General features: G+C 37.0%; 1 protein-coding gene across 1 annotated transcript in view; it reads left to right on the top strand.

Moving 5' to 3' along the window:
• The window catches only part of Rif1 (replication timing regulatory factor 1), a 53,778-nt gene extending 27,262 nt beyond the window's left edge, over positions 1-26,516 (top strand). Inside the window, exons 21-36 of the mRNA XM_051184715.1 lie at positions 3,643-3,742; positions 6,356-6,620; positions 8,061-8,103; positions 8,903-9,105; positions 10,369-10,468; positions 10,877-10,996; positions 11,622-11,773; positions 11,980-12,063; positions 12,142-12,193; positions 12,684-15,821; positions 19,151-19,297; positions 19,553-19,630; positions 19,714-19,832; positions 21,683-21,836; positions 24,487-24,595; positions 25,369-26,516. Of these exons, the coding sequence (XP_051040672.1) occupies positions 3,643-3,742; positions 6,356-6,620; positions 8,061-8,103; positions 8,903-9,105; positions 10,369-10,468; positions 10,877-10,996; positions 11,622-11,773; positions 11,980-12,063; positions 12,142-12,193; positions 12,684-15,821; positions 19,151-19,297; positions 19,553-19,630; positions 19,714-19,832; positions 21,683-21,836; positions 24,487-24,595; positions 25,369-25,580 (5,076 nt within the window). The 3' untranslated portion in view covers positions 25,581-26,516. The remainder of the gene's footprint in view (positions 1-3,642; positions 3,743-6,355; positions 6,621-8,060; positions 8,104-8,902; positions 9,106-10,368; positions 10,469-10,876; positions 10,997-11,621; positions 11,774-11,979; positions 12,064-12,141; positions 12,194-12,683; positions 15,822-19,150; positions 19,298-19,552; positions 19,631-19,713; positions 19,833-21,682; positions 21,837-24,486; positions 24,596-25,368) is intronic.

Here is a 26,516-nt window from a genome sequence, read left to right as displayed (position 1 = left end):
TGTGTTGGGGTGATCTCTGATATTTGCATCTAAAATATTTCTAAAACTGGGTATGCCTGTTTTTGTGCATATGCTTAAGATTGTAATATTCTCTTGGTGTATTGTATGAAATGACCTTAACTCATTTGAGTTGTTTGGTTTGAAGTCTATTTTGCCAGATACTAAAATTACTTGATTGCTTCCTAAAACCTTTTGTTTGGAATACCCTTTTCCTTCCTTTTACCTTAAAGTGGTTTCTTTCTTTGATGGCGAAGTGTGTTTCTTGGAGGCAGCAGAAATGGATCCTATTTTCTAACAACCATGTGCTACTCAAGTTTTTCATTTTGAAAAGGCGAGTTGGTGTTTTGTGTGTAGGTGCCTTGCCTGCTTGTATCTGTACTGTGTGTGTTCACCACTGCCCACAGAAGAACTGGAGCTGTAGTTAGATTGTCATGAGCTTGCACATGGTTGTTTTAGGAGAGCTGAGCTGCACATGTTCTTAACCACTGGGTCATGTCTCTGGGCCTAGTCTTGTCATTTTATTGAGGAATTGAGATTCTTGATGTTCAGAGATACTGAATGATTTATGTTTATCTCCTACCCCTCTTAAACCCCCCCCCTCCCTTTGAGATAGGGTTTCTTTGTGTAGTCATGGTTGTCCTGGGACTTGCTTTGTAGACCAGGCTGAACTCAAATTCAGAGCTCCTCCTGCCTTTGACTCCTGGGTGCTGGGATTAAAGGCGTGTGCCACCACTGCCTGTCCATTTTGGGTTTTTGAAAGGCCTTTTCTAATCTTTTGAGCCAAGTACTTATTTATTCCCTGAAACCCCTTGGGTTATAGTCATTCTTATCTTCAGACTGATAGACTCTCTTGGTGGTCAGACATTCCTTTAACCTGTGTTTATCATGAAAGTATTTACTTCTTATTTCAGGAAGGAGTGATAGCAGTTTCACTCACTGAATAAATCCTCCTACTTCTGTCTCCTTAATGCTGGGACTAAAGATGATGCCACCATATCCAGCTCTTTGAATTTTTTATATTTTGCTGGGTATGATGGTCTTTGTTGACAGTGGAGAAATTTCCAGAACTTGAGATATGTCTTTCCAGGCACTTTTGGTTTCTGATATAATTAGGTCTGAGACTTGGATTTTCCTCCTTGTAGCTTTTCAATATGCTTTCTTTTATGGTTTTAGAACTATCCCACCCTCCATCCCCCCAGGGTTTCTTTGTGTTCACCTTGGCTGTTCTGGAACTAGCTCTGTAGATCAGGCTGGTCTTAAACTCAGATCCATCTATCTGCCTCTGCCTCCTGGGGGTGCTGGGATTAAAGGCATGTGCCACCACAGCCCATCTTCAATCATCTTTGTTTTATTCTGTTAGAATAAAACATTGTTATTTTTTGGAAGTCATTGCAGGTTGTTATTTGTATTTATTAATATGGAATTTGTTTTTAAGCATGGGATGTCTTGGACTTTGGCTTTTTTGTTTTTGTGTGGGACTTACCATATGTAGCTAGTTGAATAGAAGCTTGGTAATAGGGATGAGGGTCTGAAGAATGGGGAACTGTGAGATCACATGTCTGTTAGTGTTGTGAATTAACTTGGGGCACTATGGAAGTTTGAAATTTGAACTTGTGATTTTTCTCCCCTCCTCCTGAGTGCTGAGTTGCTGGGATTATAGGTGTGGCCTACCCTACCTGGTTTACTTTGTCAGACTTCATGCATGCAATGCAGGGACTCTGCCATACCAACTGACCTCAATTAATCTCCCATTAATATTACTTTAAAATTTACTATTGATATTAGGGTGGGAACTTGGAAAGTTGTGTTGTAATATTTGTAGAGGCCAGAGAACAACTTTTGGACGTTGGTCTTTTCTTTCCACAAGAGGTTCTGGGGTTGAATTTAAGTTGTCAGATTTGTGTGGCAATTGCTTTCCTTTCCTGAGCCACCTTGATCCCTTCTCTTTGGGTGTGAGGATATATGTGTGGGATGGCGGTGTATGAAAATGTGATACTTATGTGCTTGTAGAGGTCAGAGGAGGACATTGGCTATCTTGGTCTATAATTCTGTCTTATCCTCTTAAGACAGGGTCTCTTACTAAGCTTGGGGCTTTCTAATTAAATGTTTGACTGTCAGCCAGCAAGCCCAAGCTATTTTCTTGCCTCTGTTCTCCACAGTGCTGGGTTATAGGTGTATGCAGCCACCACCCACCCCTTCCCCCAACCACCACCCACCCCCAGCTCTGTGTATTTTGAGGCAGGGAAATATTGTAGCCCTGACTGGACTCAACTTTGGCATTCCAAGCCTTTGTTACTGTTCTTGGCCATTTTGCTTGATTTGTAACTTTTTTTTTTTTTTTTTAACTTTGACACTTAGTAGTTCTCATCTACACTGACTAGATTTTTCTTTTATTATACTATTCTCTCATTGTGTGTGTGTGTGTGTGTGTGTGTGTGTGTGTGTGTGTGTGTGTGTGTGTGTGTGTAATCAGTGCACCTTTTGAAGTCAGAACAGCTTATGGGAGTCAGTTCTCTCTTTCTACATTATGAATCTTAACATTGAATTCAGATTGTTAGTTTTGGTTGTAAGCACTTTTACCCACAGAGCCAACTCACCAGCCTTCTTAGTAGTAGATAATTGTTTTTATGAAGCAAGGTTTCTTTGTGTAGCTTTGTGACTGTCCTGGAGCTCCTGGAGCGTACTCTGTAGAACAAGCTGGCCTCCTCTGTGCTGGGATTAAAGACATGGGCTACCACCACCTGGCTTTTTTAGATTTTTGGACATTTTAACGGTGACTCAATTAATTAAGCACAGACTTGTTTGAATCCTTATCCTCACATATTTTGGACCAACATTCTGATATGATGCTAAATAAATATTCTTGATTTCTTTGGCTTAGACGGCTTTGTTGAGCTTGCTATTGTTCCCACTGTGGCATCTTGTCTTTGTCATGGAATATGTTTGGATATCCTGAGCACTGAATCCCATTCACTCCATGTAACCCTTATGAAGGTTGATGGTTCATCTCATTGGTGAAGAATCCCACTTTTCTCTGTACCTTCTTTGTTAGACAATCTGCATGCCCCAAGAAGTAGTAGTTTTAGAGGGAAAAGACATATCTTTTCTGTCCTCGCTGCTCCACATTTTTAGTTCCTACTTTTATTTCTTTTGAATTAAGGATGAGCAAACAAGGTAGAGGAGCTTATTAGCGGCTCTTTCATAGTGTTTGAATTCACAGGGTTTAATATAATTTTTAAGACTTGGATATATGTAGATATAGATAGATCTTGTTTCAGTCCCTTGGAACTTCCTCATGTAGGTGCCTATTTTCCAAACCAACAAGTTCCATAGTTCAGTTGTCACTCTAGTGAGGGAGAGTTGTTAAATGGAAGTATGGCAGATACCTTGCATAGATCCCAAGCAAATAGAGTTTATTGGTGGATATGCCTTATTTTTTTTTTTTTTTTTTTTTTTTTTTTTTTTGGATAATGTAAAGATGTAAATAATGTTTGCCATAGAACACCTCACTGGGAAGTACTTATGATCATGTATTTGTAGCATAAATAACAAAAAAAAATGTTTATTATTGTGTGTGTGTATTGACTGAGTACTATTCCTGTAATAAGATTTTCTAATTATGGTACTTAAATTCTTTCGTAGGATTTGTTGTTCTTGGATAGGATCTCTCAAATTATTATTGTCATGGTTGATTGTATCGACTTTTCACCATATAATATTAAATATCAGCCCAAAATCAAATGTAAGTATTTTCTTTACCTTTACTGGCTTATACAGTATTTCATAGCATTTTAAGTAATTCCTAACACATTGTTTTCCTTCACTTTACAAACTTCTTATCAGGGTATTTTGCTAATATCACCAGATCTTTAAATTCTCCAGTAACTGTCACCAGATGGGTGCATGCCTGTAGCTAGCAGGGTTATCTGGGAGGATTACAGTCAGGTCAGCCTGTGCTACATAACATGACCTAGCCTGTTTCACGAGAACTGGGATTAAAGGCATGTGCCACTACCAGGCAAGAAATCGTATATTGTGGCCACCATAAGAGATTGTAAATATCCACTTTGTTTTTGGTTTTTTTGTTTGAGGCAGAGGCAAACAGCCCAGATTGGCCTTATAACTTGCCACAAGGAGGAACTCACTTACACATCTACTTACATGAGGCCGGGTTTCGACTCCATATATACCAAAGATGTTCTTGACTTCATATCTTCCTATTTCTACATACTGAGTTGCTATGTTTGGGGATCCATCCCAGGGTTTTATACATGGTTGCTAGCACTCTACCAAATTAGCTATATATCCTAGTCCAAAGTACCTTGTTCTCTATGACACTGACTCATGATTTTATCATGACTACTAATGTATCTTATTAATTCTTTGATACTTTGGTTGTAAAACTGTTTTTTGGATATAGGCTTTTACATGGTACCCGAGGCTAGCTTGGGACTTTATAGATGATAGTTCTAGAATTTATTGGTTGATCTTGTGGAATTACAGGCATGATCTTCCATGGCTGCCACTCAACAATGATTTCTGAAATGATCACACTGTTTTCATTTGATTATATTAAATTAGTTTGTGTCTGAAGTCAATTTCTTACCTGGTAGTGGCACACGCCTTAATCCCAGCTCTTGTGAAACAGAGGCAGACAGTTCGAGGGTAGCCTGGTGTATAGAGTTTCAAGACAGCCAGGGCTGCTATCCAGAGAAACCTGTCTCAACAGATAACCTCTCCTACCCCAAGTCAAATTTTTTTTTTTTTTTAAAACCAGTTACAGCGTAAAAATCCCTGTTTTAAACTGTCATTCTCTTATTTCAGTTATCGAATAGAATCATAGTTTGAATTCTAGAAGTGTAGATAACATGTTCCAACATAACAGCTCAAGCTATCAGTGTTGATGCTTGGATTTTATGGTTGGGATCAGCACAACATGAGGAAGTGTAAGGTTGAGAATCACTGCTCTATTTCTTAATGCTTAATTTTTTTGAAACAGGACTTCACTAAAGTTTGAGTTCACTGATTGGCTAGACTGGTTGGTCAGCAAAGCCTCCCCCCCCCCCCAATATTCCTGTTTATTCCTCCCAGCATTGGGATTATATAACACAATATTCAGCCTACCCCACTTTTGTATTGGGGTAATCAAACCCAGAATCTTTGTTAGAAAAGCACTTTATTACTGAATGACATCTATCAAAGTATTTTGACAAGTTTCTGTTTGTGAGTTTTGCAGATTATTCAGTTATATTTTGTACTTTCCCCCAGAAAAATAGTTCTTTTTATCTGAGGCTGGGGTGTAAAAAGCTAGAGCAATTCATTGCTACTAAGGTACCATTGTTTCTGGATCTTCTTTCTGAGGAAAGCTGGGGTGTGGATGTGTAGTGATATGTGTTACCTATTTCTGTGGATATGCTTCTCATTGTCATGTGGTGATTCATGGTTCTTGCTGCCATTGTACCTCTCCAATTTAAGTGAGGACCTTGCTGCAGGTTTTGAAGTTTGCTCAGGTAATTTTTGTGATAAAATTTTGTCAGACAATTTTGGGACAGCTTCCTGACATCCCTTGTCTTACCAAAGCCATATCCTGGCACCCCAGACTCAACATTTTATACAAGAATTTTTGAATATCATTTTTAACATGTATTTATGTTGAAGAAACTGATCCTAGAGAGAATATATTTTAGTAGCAACTCTAGTTTGAGTTGACCATGAGGTTTGTAAGGTGTGAGGTAGACTTTTCCCCACCCTTAAATATGAGCTCTCTAAGACTTGATTGTTTTATAGAAACAGATAATTTTGGAATAAGAGTGACTTTCAGGGCAAGAGAAACATGGGCTTTGTTTAGTACCTGGAATCTGGAGAGAAATGATGATCTAAGAGGAACTGAAAAGGAAAATGTACTTTAAAGTAAATATTACAGTCTAGAAAATAGTGTTTGTATTTTCTCATTTGCAGGAATCAATGAACTGTATATAGATGAGTTAGGAAGATTAATTTCTATTATAATTATTGAAAATTCATGATAATTTGTCTTTGCCAATTATGCATGTGATTTAGTAATTATAAACTAGTTGTTGAAATTCTGAGGAATAAAAGAAATTGAAATGTATTTTTTGGGGGGGGTTTATTTGAGATCTGCTAGCTCATGTTGGATTTGATCTTCATTTCTAGAACTACTCTAGTGATATTTATTCAGTAATGCTTTATTATTTGAAGGTTTATCTGAGGTTTTAGTTAACAGCAAGAACATACATAGTTGATGTATTTAGCATTTGAACGCAAAATACAAAAGTGATAGTGACACATACCAAAGTACGTACTTAAGTTTGTAATCAATCCAATTATGTCTTAGCACCACAGAGATCTTCAGATTGGTCCAGAAAGAAGAAGGAACCCCTTGGGAAATTGGCTTCTTTATTTAAGCTAATTGTGAGAGTGATCCATTCTTTCCACACTATGAGCTTCAAGGAAAAGTGTTCTGATGCATTGCTTACTATTGGTAACTCCATCATCAGCATGCTTTCCAATATATTTGGACATATTTCCTTGCCTTCTATGATTCGAGAAATATTTGCAACTTTTACAAGACCTCTGGCTTTATTGTATGAAAACTCAAAGTAAGTATTTTTAGCTTATCCATGTTGAATCAAGTATATATGATTTTTTTATGTGTACATGTTCATAAATATGTTTACATGTATGCACATACATGTAGAAGTCATAGACTGCCTTCTATTAACTGTCATTGCTTTCTGAGACAGCCTCTCATTAACCCTGAACTCATCAATTCCAGCTGCAAACTCTAGGAAGCACTTAGGTATCCTTTTTAGCCCTACAGTTGTAAGTCTGTGTGCCCTTATGTTTAGCTTTCATTCAGGTTTTCAGGATCAAACTCAGGTCCTTGTGTTTGTGTGACAACCACTTAACCAGCTGAGCCTGTCTTCTCAGCCATGATAATGCGTAATTTACGTATGATTAGTAACTTGCTTTCTTATCAGATTTGTTGTCCTGAATGGTATACTAGAATAAGTCTAGTATATAGAAGTTTGAGATAGGGCTTAGAACTATTTCATTTGACTTTTTTTCCTCCCTTTGCACTTTTCAGTTTTGCAAGTGATTTTTCGTTGTTTATGCAAAGAAACATACTTATTAAATGTATAGTATAGATGTTTGACTTGATAGTATGTAATTAAACACTATTCAATTACACACACAGAAATCTCATTCTCTTAAACGCATATCCCAGTTTCTGATCAGTGGGCTTCTATGGTTCTATACCCAGCTTTTCGTATCAAGATACATTTAAGCATTATTTGTATGTATATCATTATTTGTATTAACCATTATGTCTGATGAACAAAGTTCCTTGTTTTTTTTGATTAAGGTTCTTTTTGTCCTGGAACTCACTTTGTAGACCAGGTTGACCTCAACTCACAGAGACTCTGTCTCCTGAGTGCTGGGATTAAAGGTGTGCATCATAACCCCCCCAGCCACAGATTGTTATATAGTTTAATCATTATTTTATTAAAAAATGTACAGGCAGAAGCCAGAGCGATGGCTGAGTAGTTAAGAGTGTTTGCTCTTACAGAGGGTTGGAGTTTAGCTTTCAGCATCCACAATGGGGAGGCTTAAACTGCTGGTATTTCCAGCTTCAAGTAATTCTCTTCTGACTTCTGCCTTTTCCCTGGCCTCCAGGCACCTGCCCACACTTTAAAAAAAAAAAAAAAAGTATGTGTGGGTATGGTGAAATAGCTTAGTAAAGGCCCTGGCTTCCACTCCTAACCCCGCACAAAGAAAAGACAGGATGATAGACAAGTAGTTACCATGAACACTTTGAGGTCACTTTTAAAGATTCATTTTCTTAATGTTTATATGTTTACTTTGTGCTTGATATTTGGCAATCTTTTGTAATTCTTGGGATATTTCACATTACAATGTGCATGGTTCTCCTTGTTTTTGTGTGTATGTTTGTTCTCTTGGAGAATTAGCTTGATAACTAGTGTAAGTGATGCCATCTTAGAATATAAATGGTAACAAATTTATATCTGTCTTCCCAGGCTTGATGAAGTTCCTAAAGTGTATAGTAGTCTGAACAGCAAGGTAAGTAGATAGTGTCCATAAAATATACCTTTTATTGGTCAATGAAGACAGCATATGGTTTATGCAGTTACCAATTTCAAACATAATTGATTTTAAGTGGTTATTATTTACATTTGTATATACATTTTGTGTGCGCGCATATATGTGTGCATGTATGTATGCCATGGTGTGAGTGGAGGTCTGAGGATGTGTGGGAATTGGTACTCTCTTACCATGTAGGTTTCAGTGACTGACATGCCTATCAGCTTTAATGGCAAGTGCCTTCACTCCTTGTCATCTTGCCGCATTTAAAATTTTTTTTTTTAAATATGTGCATGTGTGTATAATTATGTAAATATATGCTACCTTGGAGGTCAGAAGAAGGCATTAGATCCCCTGCACAGATAGTTCAGGTGCTGGGACTAAATAAACAGGTCTTCTGGAAGAACAGTAAGTGCTCTTATCCACTGAACCTCTAGCCCCATTGCTGTATTTTAATGGTCATAAAATAATATATGGATACATTCTTAGGGAGCTGGGTTTTTTCTTTAGAATTTACTATTTTAAATTCATGAAATTCCTCAGGTCTTTTTAATGTGATGATTGTTGGCTGTAATTTACAATTTATCAATACATTTTAGCCTGCTAACAGACAACTTCAAATTACAATATTAGTACTTAAATTTACCTGATTGTTCATTGACAGAGTAGTGTATGTTGTGACCATGGTGTTTAAAGATGGTCTAGATTTTAAAAATTGAAATAGTAACATGTTTGTAAATTTCTATTTATACATTTTGCTTCTCCCATTCTTTTCTAGTTAGAAAAGCTATTAGGAGAAGTTGTTGCTTGTCTACAGTACAACTACTCTGGAGCTTATGACAGCGAACTTCTTGGACAGCTTTCTCCACTTCTGTGCATAGTGTTTCTTCACAAGAACAAACAGATTCGGAAACAGAGTGCTTTGTTGTGGAATGCTACATTTGCTAAAGCGACAGCTCTCGTTTATCCCGAGGAATTAAAGTAAGTTAGCATCACAACTTCCTATAGCTACATGCTCTATCATGTAAACTATATAGTTTCTTAATTGTATTCTTAAACTATGTAGTAGCCATTAAACTTGGGTTGACTTCTGTTAGACTTAACATTCTGGGAATCAGTATATACATTGGAAAACTCCATAAATAAACAAGGGTATAGACTTGAAGGTTATTAATGAAGCTAGACAGGGTTGCTATATAACCCTAGGCTGTCCTCAAACTCACAGGTTCACTTCTCCCTGCCTCTGAGTGCTAGAATTAAAAGCATATGCCAGAAAGTCTAGCATATCCTAAAAAGAAATTGAGAAAATACTTTATATGAAGGAGTGTTTCCTCTGGATGAGTGTCTGAACATCACTTTCATGTCTGATCTCTGTCTCTACTGGGCACTACTAATTGCAGCTTCCTTGTACTGGAGTTAGACTGTGAAGCTGCCAGATCCTTTGGAAGAGCAAGTCAGTGATCTTGTTGTATATAGTTTTTCTTGTTTGTTATATTAGATAAGAGAAATGTAGTGATATATTAATTTATCATTTATTAATCCAACTGCTGAGCCACCTCATTAATTTCTGATAGTTTAAAAACTGTTGAATTTTTTTTAAAAAAAATGTGTATAGGTGCATTTACGTGCATCTATATGACATGTGCATACCTGGTGGTTTGGAGGGAAGAAGAGGGAATTGGATCACCTGGAACTGGTTGTGGGTGCTGGGAATTGAACCTGGATCCTGTGGAAGTGTCACTGCATTTAGCGATTAAAGTACCACTTACAACCCCCCCCCCCCCCCCCCGTTTCTTAATTTTTTTTTTTAAGTTTCACACTTGTAGCATAGTTTGGTCTTGAATACCAGGTGATTTGTCTCACCTTCCAGTGTGATGGAATTATAGTCACAAAGCATATTTATGCCTTGCTTGAAAGTTAAGGAAGATTGGAAGTGATGTGAAAAGTATAGAGAAAAAGTGTTGTATATGTGTAAATAGACACAAATCAGGTATAGTTGCTACATAAAAATTATAAACAGGACTGGTGCTATGTTGATGATAGTGTTTGTTTTCTTAGCATACACGAAACCTTGGGCTTTATTACCATCACAGCATAAATTAGATATGGCTGCAAACTCAAGGTCAATGAGCTAAATCACAAGTTTGAGGCCAGCCAGGGATTCATTCCCATAATTAAATTAATGTAATATTGTTAATATTACTGGTGTGCTTTTTTAAAATATCAGTGCACTTTTCTTTACAGACCGATATTAAGACAAGCCAAACAAAAGACTTTGCTTCTCTTGCCTGGTTTGGAAAATGTTGAAATGATGGATGAATGCAGTGTACCATATTCAGATGCTGTAAGTTGGGGTTCTCCCCCCCCCCCACTTTTTAAAATTTGAGTAGTTTGTTATGAGTGAGCAGCAATAATCAGAACTTGAACAGGAAAGAATTCAGTAACGCAACCTTTTCCTTAGCCTACATGAAGCTTTTCATTCAGGAATAAGTGTGTTTAGAATCAGAAGAAAAAAACACAGTGGAATACTGTGGGATTTTTGTTTTTTGTTTTTTTTTTTTTTCTGAAAGAATTTTGACTATAGCAGTAGGTAAGTATATTTGCATAGTGGCATTCCTGTTTTCAGTAGACTAAAATTGTCAGAAATTTATACTGTTTAAAACGAATAATCATTAGACAAATTTTTATACTCTGAAAAGGAGAAGCAAGTAGAGTAGGCATGTACTTGATGTGTTCATTTTTAACTTAATAGGCAGAAAATTCACAATTAAATGTCAAGATAAGTGGCATGGAAAGAAAATCAAGTGGAAAAAGAGATTCCTTTTTGGCTCAAACAAAGGATAAAAAAGAAAATGTGAAGCTGTCGGGCAAAGTATGTTTTCAAAAGTATATTTACTGGAATTTTAAGTACACAAAAAACTCTTATTTGGAGGAAAGAGCTATGGAAGTCCAAGTAAATTTTGGGTTTGTGTTAGGATGATAGTGACAGCTGTGATAGTGTGTCGATAAGAAGCCCAGAGTGGCAAATCTGTATGATGCTTAGCCTCGTGGTCATTCTCAGTATTACATTTAGTTATCTTGGGCAGCTTTCCTGAGGAAGAGAGAATGAAAACAGCATAGTACATTACAGTAGTTTAGGTGCTTTGATTAGAAGAACTTTAATTGTTGCTTAGGTAAAGCACCTATCTCTAACTCTATAGACTTCCCTCCTAAAAAGCTTACTACTTTTATCTTTTGAATATTAGAGTTAGGAGAACACATAGGACATTTAATTTCTTATTGTGAATATTGTTTCTGTGCTTGTAATCTTAACATTTTGTAGGTCAAGATAGAATCATAAGTTCAGGTCAACCTGGACTGCTTTAATAGACAGATTATATATACGGGTGTGTGTTAATTTAAACTTTCTAGTCAGTTTTGAAAAAATATCAGTGTTAGAAAACAAGAATTAGAAAATAATGTGGAAACTCATATATTTACTTCTTAAAAACCTACAGCTGAAACTAGAATCATCATCTCCAAAACTAAAGAGCAGTAAACTTTTGGAAGAGGAAAAGTCTACGGACTTTGTGTTCATACCTCCAGAAGGAAAAGAGGCAAAGGCAAGGGTTCTGACTGAGCACCAGAAAGAAGTTCTTAAGACAAAACGGTTTGTGGGCTTTTTATCTTGAGCTCTATGCAACTTTGTTGTGAGAACTAAGATGTCATCATACCTATTGGCTTTTTTGTTTTTTGGTGCCTCGGAAATCTTGATAGTTGACAGATGGTGTGCCACTACCAGCCAGCCATAACTTGGCTGGGAATATCACCAGGTTTTGGGAATTTTATGTATAACATTTCTCCCCCCGCCCCCAGGTGTGATATTCCTGCCTTGTATAATAATCTGGATGCTTCACAAGACACTTTATTTTCTGCTCAGTTTAGTCAAGAAGAATCTATGTGAGTACATAACTTTTATGATTAGTTTCTTAATTATATAGTTAAAAAATCTAATATGTGTATAATTGTATTTCTTAGGGAAAGCCCCACTTTAACTGAAAAATCAAAAGAAGATACCAGGATAATTAAGGTATAACCATTGTTTGATACTTCAGTGTTTTTATAATCATCCTACTGTTATGAGATGTAGAAAAGTGTAACATTTCTTAGATCTTTGTTTCATTAATTACAATTTATAATAATCTCCTAGTTCTGAACCATGCATTTATAACAGAATTGTACATGATACATGTAGTTCAAATACATTGTAAGTGGCACCTGGAGTTGAAGGGATCAAAGTAGTGCCTCCTGTAGTCCAGGATGGCCTGTAGCTCCTATGGAGCTGTAGTTTTATGGTTTCTCTTAATCTCTGCCTACCAAGCAGTCTTGGCCTCCAGTGTGGCTTTAGCTAACACTAGCAGTTTAGACAGTTGTTTGCTGATATTTTGGGAACATTTGCAGTGCTTTGGAAGTATATTGAATTATCAGAGTTTATACTTGTTTCCCAAGAAAATCTTAGTTATTACAGTATTATATTTAAATTTCCTAAGGTAATTTCTTAGTATGTAATTTGTTTTTAGGAGGAGCAAATGGAGAGTGCAGTTTTCACCCCTCAAGATGCCATGGAAAACTGTGATGTGGATGAACATCCTGAAAAAAAATCCTTACCAAATGACTGTGGTTCTGTTGCTGAAACCAATTCAGAAATGCTGAGCTCTGATGTTGATGCTACAAAAAATATGTTAATTTCGTCAAAGACAAAAGCTGAATGTTCATCTAGTACAGAAAGTCCACTGGTGCTCAACAGTAGTTCAGTTTCTAATGCCACTGTTTCTGGAACTCCTCCACAGCCTACAAGTCGGAGGCAAACCTTTATTACTTTGGAGAAATTTGATGGTTCAGAAAATAGACCTTTTAGCCCATCCCCTTTGAATAACATGTCCTCCACTGTTACAGTGAGAAATAACCAGGAAAACACAACTAAAACTGATATACCACCAAAAGCAAGGAAAAGAGAAGTTACTCACTCAAAATCTGATTCAGAAAAATTAGTTAATGGAAGTAAGAAATCAGGCCGGAGATGGAGTAAAGCTGAGCAGTCAGCTAATAAAAAGTCTAAGCCTTCCCTGAGATCTGAACAGGAGGAACATGTATCAGAAAATAAGTCTCCTGACTTGCTCAGTCAAAGAGAATGTGAGTCAAAAAATCACGATCATCCTTCTGAAGCCGTCCAAGAGCATGAAGATAGAACTCCTAAACCAGTAGTTGAAAATTCTTTATTGGAAGACTTAAATACAGAAGAGAAAAACGTAGGCATTAATATGGAATCTAAAGAAAACACACCCCCAGTTGCAACACTAGCAGATCAAATAGTAAACGAAGATAGTCAAGCTGCAGTAGCTGCAAATCCAAAAACCCTCAGACGGTCTTCAAGGCGGCGTGCAGAAATAGAGTCTTCAACTGACAGCCAAGATAAGGATAATGGTCAACCAAAAAAGGAAAGACGGAAGGAAGAAGAAAAAACAGTTCCAAAGAGTCCATTGCATATAAAAGACGACAAGTTGCCCAAGCAAAAACTACCTGCTGAGTTACCTGTACAGGAAAACTTAACTGAAAAAGGAAATAGTTTACATGATGAGAAAACTATAGAGGAACCCAATGTTAATGCTGAAATTGGCCAAAATAAAAGAAAATCGGACCATGAGGATGTTAGTTCTGAGGGAGGTGGTACCCAGGACAATGTAGATAAGTCATCTGAGAAGCCTTTGAGAGGACGTACACGTTACCAGACGAGAAGAGCATCTCAGGGGTTGCTTTCAAATGTTGAAAACTCAGAATCTGATAGTTCTGAGGCAAAGGAAGAAATTTCTAGGAAGAAACGATCTGGAAAATGGAAAAATAAAAGCAGTGATAGTGTTGACATTGGAGAGCAAGAAGAAAAAATGGTCCAAGAGGAATGTATAAAAACTGCAAATGAGACATATGATGGCCAGACAGTTCCTGAAGTTGATGTAGATGCAGTGGCTCAGATTTGTGAAGAAAGTACAAACAGGGTCATCCTTCAGGAGGCCACTGGTTCTTCAGATTCACTGCAAGTTACTGATACACCAGTTACAGGTGAGGACAAAAGTAAGACTAGCAAATGTGTAAATAACTCATTTGCAAGTCCACCTGTGCCTGAATCAAATCTCAGGACTAGGAATGCCAGTAAGAGATTACATAAACGAGATTCTGATACTGTGGGTGAATGCTCAAAAGTGGAGACATCAGACATTTCCGTGCCTTCTGAGAAATGGGCCCAAGCAGTTGAATGCCAACACAAGAGAAGCAGGAGAGTCAGGAGATCTAAGAGCTGTGACTGCTGTGGGGAAAAATCACTATCCCAGGAAAAGTCATTTATTGGGTTAAAGAACACAGAGAATTGTGCTGTGAAGAACATGGAGACAAAGACAGATTTGCAAGCACATGAGACTACACATGAAACTTGTGATGCTAATGAGCATGACACTGAAACAAAGTTGGTAGATGAACAACCTAGCATGAATTTTTATTTGGGTCTTAAAGAAGAGAATGCTACTACTGGTGACTTAATTATGTCTGAAACTGGATTGGAAGAAGATAGGAAAAACATTCTCCCATCTGAAATAGTAGATAAAGATTTTAGTGAAACAGTATCTGAAATCCAAGAGACATGTAAAGAGGCATTTAATGCTGAAGACCCATGCTTAAGTGATTCTAAGGACACTTCACAGAAATATTTTTCAAATAACAAAGTAGAAAGTCCAGGCGCTGTTCTGAAAAGAGAATTTGACATCAATGATGTAGGGAATGTATGCAAAGTAATAGCTGGATCCAACTCAGAGGGGCTTGAAGCTATGGAATTAAATGTAGGAGATGACACGTTTGGAGCTTCCTTCTCTGAACAGAAGAGTGGCCAACTGGATGTTTCTGTAGATATGGCAACGGAGGAAGAAAATAAAGATGATTTTGAAGCAGTCACACCTGAAGTGAATGCTGAAGGAACAGCCACTGAGGGCTTGAATTCTGATGTGGGTTTTTCTGATAAAATCTCACCTGTAAGCAAGAGTATTCAGACTGAGCATCCAGCAAGGGTGGAATCCGAGGTAGATAGCATTGAATCTGATTCAAGCTCATGTGAGGAAATGAACAAAGAAACAGAAAGTTACATAACAGCAGTATCAGCTCAGTTGAAGGCTGAAATTGACAACACTGGGGCAAACAATAGGGACACGATTGTTAGTACTTCTACATCTGAAGAAGCACCAGTTGGAAGACCAGATGTCAAAACTGAAAGCTTTGTTTGTGACACACCTGAAAAGAGTTCTGAAGAAGGAAGTGTTTATCACAAAACTGAAAGAAACATTGAGCTTGATAAATTGGACGAGACAGAATTAAGTGGCAATCCAACTGGAGTGGATAATGATAATCTGCAGGAAGTTTGTCTTACTTCAGAGAAAGTGGAGGAATTACCACAGTCTCTGACATCTGAAGTGACTTCTGAACTAGTATCAGAAAACAATAATGCTTCTCCTGAAAAATTGAGAGAATTGGATCCTTCCTTTGGATCAGCAAATGAAAGTCCTAGTGGTATGCAGGCACGCTGTGTCTGGTCTCCTTTGGCTTCACCATCCACAAGCATTTTAAAGAGAGGACTTAAAAGATCCCACGAAGATGAGATCTCATCACCAGTTAACAAGGTAAGAATGATGGTAACTGTAATCAATCTATTGTTTGCTTGTATTATCGGTGAAACCTAGCAAAGGATAGGGTATTAGGGTGGTGGCCACTCACTGATTATTTGCCATGGTTGGTGTGGAAAGGACAGGAATCGTTCATGTAGTCTTGGGTCTCATACTGAAGAACTTGATGCAGGTGTGTATGGGGTCCACTGTAAGCATAATGACTGGGTCATATTAGGACCTTTTTTTCTATAATTTAAGATTTAAGAAGCCAGGCAGGCAGCATTGATTGCTGTTGATTGAGAAGGCTCAGCACTTACTTATAGATACTTGGACATGATGTCTTAATGGTCACTCTAATTCTGTTAAAGAAATTGAATTATGAGACAGGCAGACACAGACAGACACACACACACACACACACACACACAGAGAGAGAGAGAGATTCCGAGAGTGAGCACATGGTGCTTTGTTTGATCTTTACCTTTTCTTGGGTGTGGGGACCTTTCTATGTCATCCATGCTGACCTTGTAATGAACTGTCATTTATGCCTCAGCTATCTAGGGTTATAGTCTGGTGGCATAGTCTTGTGATTGGCCAGCAAGTACATTTTTTTTTAGATATTTATACTTTTAGTTATCTGTATTATGATATGTACACAGGAGTACAGGTGACTATCAAAACCAGAGGCATCAAGTTGTAAGCTGGTTGATGTGGGTGCTAGGACCTTGTGTAAGTGCAGTTTGCTTTTTTGTCTCTTCTTTTAGCTTTCTTTTTCCTTCCTCCCTTCCTCCTCCGCGTTTCTCTGTGTAGCCCTAGCTAGCTGTTATGGGAACTTGCTCTGTAGAGTGGGCTGGCCTTGAACTGAGATCCACCTGCCTCTGCCTTCTGAGTTCTAGGATTATAGACATGCGCCACCACCGCCCAGCTGCATCATGAACTCTGTTAGATCCTCCTTCTGGCCTTGCTTTACAAACTGGGAAGATACATTGAAAACTGCTTCTGAGACTTAAAAGATGAAGTCATTTAGGAAGATGTAACAGTTACAAGGTTTTTTGTTTGTTTTTTTGAGACAGGATTTCTGTGTATTGCTTTGGAACCTGTCCTGGAACTAGATCCATCTGCCTCTGCCTCCCAAGTGCTGGGAATTAAAAGGCCTGTGTCAGCAACGGCTGGCTTTCTTTGTTTTATATCAAAGAGCCTCACTATGCATCCCTGGCTGGTCTGGAGTTCACATCTCAGTAGCTGTAAATAAGCCTCCCCCCCCCCCTTTCTATTTCTCTTAGAAAAACAGGTTTATTGTAGATTGCAAAGGGTAAGGAGGTAATAACCAGATGAGACAACACTTGGAGTTTGATTTACTGCTGCAGAATTCTTCCAAAGGCTTAACTAGCAATTACTACTGTTTGGTAGTCTTTCTCTCTCCCCCATCCCCCACCCCCCTTCTTTTTCTTTTTTTCGAGACAGAGTTACTCTGTGGCTTTGGAGGCTGTCCTGGAGCTAGCTCTTGTAGACCAGGCTGGTCTAAAACTCTGCCTCTGTCTCCTCTCCCCCCAGTGTGCTGGGACCAAAGGCTTGTGCTTTTTTTTTTTTTTTTTTGTTTTGTTTTTTTTGGAAACAGGGTCTCTTATGTAGTCTTGTCTTGGGACTCAGATCCTTCTGTCTCTGCCTCCTAAATGCTGAGATTAAAATTTTGTTATACCAGTGAGGGCAGATCTATTGTCTGTCTTAAGATAAAACAGGCTAACATTGTTTTTATGACAGATATTTATGTGCTGCCCATTCTTGAAAGTCAATCCTAGGTGATGTGGAATGACTTCTGTTATATATTTATAGCTAATAACTGAATGTGAACATATTGTAGACCCTGAGAAGAAGCCAAATTAGACACAATGAGGTTAATATAGTTAAAATTGCTAACATGATACTTGGGCTAGGAAGTTAGTTTAGTTGGTAAAGTGATTTGCAAGGCAGGCATGAGGACCCAAGTTGTATTCCCAGAATCCACATTTAAGAAAAATCCTGGACTTGGGTGGCATGTGCTACCCAGTGTTGGGGAGGTAGAGATAAATATATTCCTGGGTCTTCTGCTCAGTAGCCTAGTCTATTTAGGGAGTTCCAGGCCAATGAGATGTGCCATCTCACCAAAAGTTGTACAACAAGCACATAAGGTATGACCTCCTTCTCTTCCAGTTGTCCTTTGATTCTTCATGCACATATGTGTCTGTATACATATATTACACATTCACAAACACGTTTAGGATGGTTGCTTAAATCAGATATATAAGTTAGTTATTACTGTCTATTTGTAAACCCACTGGCTAACTGAAATCAAATTATACAGGATTCTTACTGGTGTGTGTGTAGACTTTTTGGGCGACCAATTCACAAAAGATGAATTAATTATTAAAAGCCTTGCCTTCAATTAGTCTTGTTTCTAAGCAACTCTTAGAACTTAAATTAACCCATATTTTTTAATCTACATTCTTCCACACACTCATCTCCATTATGCTCAATCCTGATTATTCTATGTCTGGCTGTCAACTCTCCTTTCTGCTTCCCAGAGTTTCCCTTTTCAGAAGTCCTGTCATACCTTCTGCCCAGCTAGTTAGTGGCCATTTAGCTTTTTATTAAACCAACCATAATAATAAATCTTCATATTTATAGTGTAAAGGAATAACCACAACGTGTGTGAGTATGCATAAGCCAGTGCTCCTGGTGAAGCCAGAAGAGGGCAAATCAGAACCCTTGGAGCAGGAGTTACAGACTTTTGTAGAACAGGCTTCTTATGTTGATGCTAGGATTTGAACTCTGGCTGTCAAGGTTATGTAGCTAGTGCTTTTAACCACTAAGCTGTCTCTTTGGCCCTTGTTTTGGTTTTTGAGATACATGTCTCACTATGTAGCTCCAGATTGGCTTTAATTTGGAGATTTCATGCCTCAGCCCCCAGATTGCTGGGATTTCACTCCTGTGGTTTTTTTTTTTTTTTTTTTTTTTTTTAATTATTTTGTTTTTAAGACAGGGTCTCACTATATAGCCCTGACTGGCCTGGAACATGCAAGTCTATACTATGTAGACCAGGCTGGCCTCAAACTGCCTCCTGAGTGTTGACATTAAAGGTTTGTACCACCACACTCTGTATATTGTACTTTGTTAACTTAGAAGAGTTTGTTTAAAGTTTTCTGTCACTGCAGAGATAGTGGAGAGTATAGTTAGAATGAATAATATCTGAACGAAGCAACAACTGTGCAAGAAGTTTGTTTGCAAACACTGTCTTGCTTTTGCACAAACTCAACACATTAGGTGGGGTGTTGTCTTCTTAATGAAAACTTGTCCTGTACTTTCAGGTTAGACGTGTCTCCTTTGCAGACCCAATATACCAAGCAGGATTGGCAGATGACATTGATAGGCGTTGCTCTGTTGTTAGGTCTCATTCTTCAAATAGCTCTCCCATAATAAAAAGTGTTAAAACTTCACCTACTTCACACACTAAGGTAAGCTATGGACTTAAAATCTATATATATCTGTATACAAATTTGTATTTGAAGATTAAGAAACAGACTGCTTTGAATTTTTTTCATGCTAATCAGCTATCCCACAGGTAAATCATTAGTTTATCCTGTTCATTTTCATTTCCTAAAATTTTACAGAGGTGACCACAATTTTAGTTGTATGTTTTAAGTTGTAACATTTATAGTTGTCTGGGGTTCTGAGTTTTTTTTTTTTTTCCCCTCTGTACTTCTATCTAGCATAACACCACTTCAATCAAAGGATTTCTGTCCCCAGGATCACAGAGCTCTAAATTTAAGAGCTCAAAGAAGTGTTTAGTAAGAAGTGCTTTAGTTTTTATGTAACTTTATACTTTATTGTTCAGTTCTGTTGCTTAATAGGTTTTGAAATTTATTCTAAGGTTACAGAAATGGCTAAAGAATCCATGCTATCCCCAACAACAGAGAGTGTTTACCCAGCTTTGGTGAACTGTGCAGCATCTGTTGACATTATTTTACCTCAAATTACATCAAACATGTGGTAAGCGGTTAAGTTTATGGTTCATACTTTGTGGTTTTGAGGCATAGTTTTGCTAAGATTTCCCAGTTTGTTGAGGGGAGTCTAAGCTACTAAGGAAACTGAAGCAGGAGGACTACCAGTTAATAGCCTGCTTGGGATGCAGCTTTTTTTTCTTTTTTCTTTTTCTTTTTTTGTAGTAATGATGGGGGTAATCTGGTGCTAGGGTTCAAGTTCAGTTGGTAGAGTACTTACATTAATGAAGGTATGAGTTCTGTTCTCAGTACTGTATAAGCCAGGTGCTGGGCTGGTGCCAGGAGTGTAGGGCCAGTTCAAAAGCATTCTTGGTTACACAGCTTGAGGTCATCCTGAGCTCTGAACCTTAAGGACCAGCTCAAGGGCATCTTCTACTGCACATCAAATTTGAAGTCAGTCTGAGCTCTTTGTTACTCTGTGGATTTTTGATCCATAAGGATTAAATTCACATTAATACTTAATGAGGAGGGACACAAAAAAAATAAAATACATTAATGAGCTTTTCCTGTATGAACTACATGCTTCACACACAGGCTCTGTGTCCTAAAGTGTCGTTGTATTTTGGATTCTCTTTTTCCCTTCCTTCATATTATCTGGTATTACAGTACTGTATTGCTAGGCCTGGCTTATGAGGAATGTCTTAGTGGTTAAGCTTGTAATGTTTAGAATTAATTGGCATTTACTTCTTACACATTTCACTTCAGAAGTAAAGCCATGCATAAATCCTAATATGAACAAGTACTTGCATCTTTTTGCATACATATCTTGTATTGTCTTATTGTAAACCCTCTGAGGATTGTAAGTATTGTAAAAAATGAAAGATTAGAAAGATTAGTTCATGAAAATTGCATAGCTAAATAAGTTGTCATATAGATTCACATAGAGACCTCCTTGAAGAGCTTCTGTTTGTGCTTCAATTAAATCTTGTTCGTTATTTGTCTTGTAATTCACATATTTTTGAGTTTATGTATGAGTTATGTATGAGTGTGATCATGGTACCCCTAGAAACCTGAAGAAGAGGGTATTACTTAGAACTGTATTCATTCCAGTGAGCTGCCATGTGGGTAATGAAAATTGAATCTGGGTCCTCTGAAATTGCAATAAGTGCTCTTAACCACTGAGCACTCTCTCCAGGCCCAGACTACCAATTTTTTTTTTTTTTTTTTTTAAGATTTATTTATTTACTGTGTAGTGTTCTGTCTGCATGTATGCCAGCCAGCCAGAAGAGGGCACCAGATCTCATTACAGATGGTTGTGAGCCACCATGTGGTTGCTGCAGGGAATTGAACTCAGATCCTTTGGAAGAGCAGGCAGTGCTCTTAACCTCTGAGCTGTCTCTCTAGCCCCAGACTACCAAATCTTAAGAGAATTATTACATGTAACTGCATACTTCCCCAGTAAGACATTTCTTAATATTCTTCTAAAGAAGTGTGTCAGACATGTACATAGATAAGCTTAGAAGGAAGTCACATTAAAAAGGTCTAGGATAAGACAGGTTAAAAAACTGAAAATAGCTTATAGCTGATGAAGGACCTGAGCCATAAATAGAAAGCTGGTGTGAAAGTGAGTTTTCCATCCCTGCTGTGACTATTTATATAAGTGCAACAGTGAGAACATACCTATGTTATTAAAGTGTGGAATAAAAAGAATCATTAGATTTCCACTATTTTTTTAAAGCCCAGATACACATTAGGATTCAAATTTTATTTTGAATTCTCCAGATATTTTACATTATGTGGACTATATAAATAAACTCTTTGAGTTTAAGTGGAGAAGTAAACACAGGTAGGTACAATCAATAAAAGAATACTTATGTTTTCTCTTTTTCTCTTCAAAAGGGCAAGAGGTCTAGGACAACTTATCAGAGCCAAGAATATAAAAACGATTGGTGATTTGAGTACTCTTACTGCATCTGAAATAAAAACTCTTCCCATTCGCTCTCCAAAGGTGTTTAATGTAAAAAAGGCTCTCAGGGTATACCATGAGCAACAGGTAAAAACTTGTTATTTGAGTGTTTTTCCTGCATGCATGTCTGTGTACCACATGTGTGCAGTGCTTACAGAGGCCAGAGGCCAGAAAGAGGGCATGGGATCCCTTGGAACTGGAGTTACAAATGTTTGTGAGCAGCCCTGTGGGTTCTGACTGAGAAACAAACCCAGGCTCTCTGGAAAAGCAACCAGTGCTGTTAACTGCTGAGCTCTCTCTAGCCTAAGAATCATGTTTTTAGTAGGTGATCCAGGTGGGAGCAGTGTCTGCCTCGCTAATGTCTGTACTTAGGAAGCAGACAATTGAATCAATACTTTTTGACTATAGTCTGGACCACAGAGCAAGATCTTGCCTTTAAAAAAAAAGAAAAGAAAAGAAAGAAAGACCCAGCGAAAGTGCTCACCAACAGCAATAAAAAACTTTTATCTAGACTGGGAAGTTTGTTCTTTTATTTAGTTCTGTTTTTTATATACTGTACCCGGGACTCACTTTTAAATTTATTTTTTCAGAATCTGTTAATCTTTTCTCCTTTTTCATTTCCACCAACTCATGGTTCCATGGCTACAGCTTTCCTAAAACCTAAAGGCTCAAATTCAAATATGTCTAAAACTATTGCAGATTTATACATCAGTTTTTTTTTTTTTAAATGTATGTGTATAGTTGAGACATCAAGTTTTAACTTTTTATACATAGTATAAACTTTCCTAATTGTTCCCCTCCTACTCACGCACCCACCCACCCATCCATCCAGGGACAGATTTTATTTAGATTCTAAAACTACATGCGTGTGTCTCTCCCCCCCCCCACCCCCATGAAAATGTTCACTTGATAAATATATGAGGGGTCATGATCTATTTGTTGATAGTATTAGAAATTGTGGGTAAATGGATGAAAATCATTGTCTGTTAGGATTCCTCATTGCCACATATTCAGGGTATATGCTATGTGCACTGTATTTTTGAAATTACTTGTTTTTTGTATTGTTTATGATGCTTAAAAACATTTTGTTCATGGGTTAATTGTATTAAAGCAAGCAAAACCTATAAACTATACTGTTAATTTGCAATCTCAGGTAGAATTTCTGAAATACTTTCTCTTTTTAAAAGCTTTCAGTTTATATGTTTGCATGCACACTATGTGCATGCAGAACTCTAAAAGATACCAGAATAGTGTGTCAGATTCCTTGGAACAAGCTGATTGTGTCCAAAGCACATTTGAGAGAGAAGAAGAGAGGGAGAGATACACCTTTTATTCATACACACATTCTATATATGTTCATATGATATAATTAAATCAGTGAAAATGCTAATAATGTTAATAGTGACATCTTTATTTAAAAAGTCTTTTTTTTTTTTTTTTTTTTTTTCTTCTCCTTTTTTTGAGATGGGGTCTTACTATGTAGGTCTGGCTGTCTACTATGTAGATCTGACTGGCCGCACAGAGATTCACCTGCCTCTGCCATCCTTGTGCTGGGATTAATAGTGTGTGCCATCATGGCTGGTTTCTTATTTTTTGAATTATTAATAGGCTCTAGAATTAGCTATGAAAAATTTTATTTACATCCTTAGATTTATATATTAAAAGGTTTCTTGTTTATGTACATTTCTAAATAGCTTTAATATTTAGTACACATATAAATAAAATTTGACACATGCAGTCTAATATATTAGATTTATACCATTCCTATGATTTATGTAATTTTAGAAATACTCCAAAATAAGGAATACCTGAACTCATTATCTGTCATGCTTCATTTCTACCCGCTGTTTCTAGGTACTCACTATTTATGCTTTTTCTATAGTCTTACCTACTCTGGAACTTTTAAATATTAGAACACCACCAACTCTGGTTGTTAACTTCTTTGCTTAAACTTTACTTTCTAGGTTTTTAATATATTATTATATGTCAGAATCTTACTCTCTTTATGGCTGAACAATATTCCATGGATATCACATTTTCTTTATTCATTCCTGTACGGATGGGGTTATCGCTTGCTTTTCTCCTTTGATTTTCATAAGAAATCCTTCTAAAATTGTTGATACCAAAGTTTTTACGTGGCTGTTTTTTCATCTTGTTTGTTCTATAGGATTGATGGTCGTAGTAATTTCTTTGAGCAGTGATCTATCAAACCTGGAAACACCTTATGAGAGTTTATTCTGATTTCCATCCTTGTCCAGGATCTTGTGTTCATGCTGGGCAGTGTTCTGCCAGTGAGCTCTCTGTAGCTTTGAAAATAAAAGATAGCCACTGATTATTTATCCGTAATTAGTTTTGCTAAGAGTTGCTGTTTTACAAATTCTGAGCTTGGGTAATTAGTTTTACCAACTATACCAATCATATATCATAAATTATATATATCAATTATATAGTATAAATTTCTGTGCTCTTTGAAGAAATACTTTGGGCTGAGACTCCCTATATCTCCCTGGTTGGCCTGGAAGTCATTATAGAGATCAGGCTGGCCTGACCCCCTGCATTTGTTCCCAGCATGCTGGGATTACGGAATTGCTCTACCATGCCTGCTGGGATACTGTTTTTGTGTATTGAGTAGGAGTGGGCTTTTTAAACAGTATTAACTGTGTTGATTATAGACTGGGCATTTCAGTTAAAAATAAGTTTTATTTCTCTTTGTTACTGTTATAAATGTATGATCAAGATGAAATCTCGTGGCCTTGAAGATATTCCAGTTTTTGATATTTCTGAGAAGGCAGTAAATGGAGTAGAAAGCAAGCCCCTCTCAACTGATGAAGAAAGGCTTGCCTCAGGTATGTTAGCCAAGCATGATAGTTGCATTTGAAGGACAAAACTTTTTTGGAAAAATTTAACTTTCTTCATACCCTTAGATTAGGGAGGGAAATTTTTTTTTGGGGGGGGGTTTACTTTTCTTTTGGGTTTTCAAGACAGGGTTTCTCTATGGCTTTGGAGCCTGTCCTAGAACTCAGTCTATAGATCAAGTTGACCTTGAACTCACAGAGATCCACCTGCCTCTGCCTCTGGAGTGCTGGGATTAAAGGTATGTGCCACCAATGTGAAAAAAGGTTTTTTTATGTTTATTTTTGCCATTTACATTTTTGCCTTGTATGTATTTGTATGTATTTGGAACTAGAATTAGAAACAGCTGTGTTTTGCCATATGGATGCTGGGAAGAATATTGCTCCTGTAGAAGAATAGGCTTTTAATATCCAAGACATCTTCCCAGCCCAATATTAATTTGAACGGACTGTTAATTCACCCAATTGTGTCCCATCCTTCATGCTGAGTATATGGGGGAAGAAAACCTATAATTTTAGGTGTGTCTTACTTGGTTTTCTCTAATTATTGTGTCAGTCTTCTAGTCCTTCAAAGTATAGAATAAGTACATTAAATTTTTGTTCAGTTACATCACACAGAATAACAGTATTTTTTGGCATTTTGTTTTCTTGAACAAGTGTACTTAGCCTTTTTTCTCCTTTTCAATTTGTTTGGAGATACAAATCGTTTTTTTTTTTTTTTTTTTTTTTAAACTGGTATAGATTTAATGTGTTTTGTTTTCTCTTAGATTTGATTGATCCTGTGACTTTAGACACCCCGTTGTCTAAAAATCTTATGGCACAAATTAGTGCTCTTGCTCTTCAACTGGATTCAGAAGATCTCTACAGTTACTCTGGAAGCCAGCTTTTTGAAATGCATGAGAAACTTGGTACCATGGCAAACTCTATAATAAGAAATCTACAGTCACGTTGGAGATCACCAGCCCATGAAAATTCTTAGTATTTTAAGAGAAATGTAAAGTTTTTTTCCACCAGCAGATTTTATTTTATTATTATTATTTTTTTGGCTTTTAGAAATACCTGCAACATTTTAAAGAGGAAACTTTGCAAAGTCGATAAAATATCAAATCCCGAAGGACAATGAATTATTAGGGCAGTTTTATAAGTTCGTTAGTAAAGATAATTCCCTACTGTATTTTCTTGGCCAGTATACATAGTTTTTTAAGAAATATAAATGTTACTGAAACTTGAAAGCAAACGAGATATACATACTTTTTTTTTTCAATACTTTAACTCATGCATATTTTGGTGTAGTTCATAATACAAATATTTTAAGTAAGATAGAAAAGTTTTATTTACAATATATTGAACTGATAAAGGTGTCTATACTTTTTCAAAATATTTATATGTGTTGTGCCAGGTGAAACACCTGTACTGAGATGCAAAACAATGAGAGCTTTTCCTTCAGATAACACCTGTAGAAGGACCAAGTTTCAGCTTGCTGGGCGTAAAATAACAATGCTTTTAAGTTACTAACATTCCATTTATTTGGCATTGACAAATATTTGTGCAGCAGCATATTCCTGTGAAAATGTGCTCTTATGAGGTATAGTGTTCACTTTTAAATGCATGACTGTTTGTACATTGTGTATAGAAGACTTTAATTTATAAAGTTCAACCTTCATTGATTGCATGCATTTCTGCAGCTTCTTGTGAATACCATTGTTTTGTTTAATAGCAATGTTTGTATATATTTAATATCAAAATATCCATATGGATAGTTAAAAGTGCTTCATGGACTTACTGTGCATATTTGTAGGAGTCTTTATCTACAAATAAAGCAACAGATAGTTTTGTATTTAGCTAAAACATGAGTATATTTTCTAAAGTGTCCAGAGTAATTAAAATTATTGGAACCAGAAAATACTACATACCA

The sequence above is a fragment of the Phodopus roborovskii genome, unplaced genomic scaffold (genome assembly GCF_943737965.1).
Source record: "Phodopus roborovskii unplaced genomic scaffold, PHOROB, whole genome shotgun sequence".
In the NCBI taxonomy this organism is placed as follows: domain Eukaryota; kingdom Metazoa; phylum Chordata; class Mammalia; order Rodentia; family Cricetidae; genus Phodopus; species Phodopus roborovskii.
Note: the sequence above shows the minus strand (reverse complement) of the source record. Positions and strands in the feature narration are given on the sequence as shown.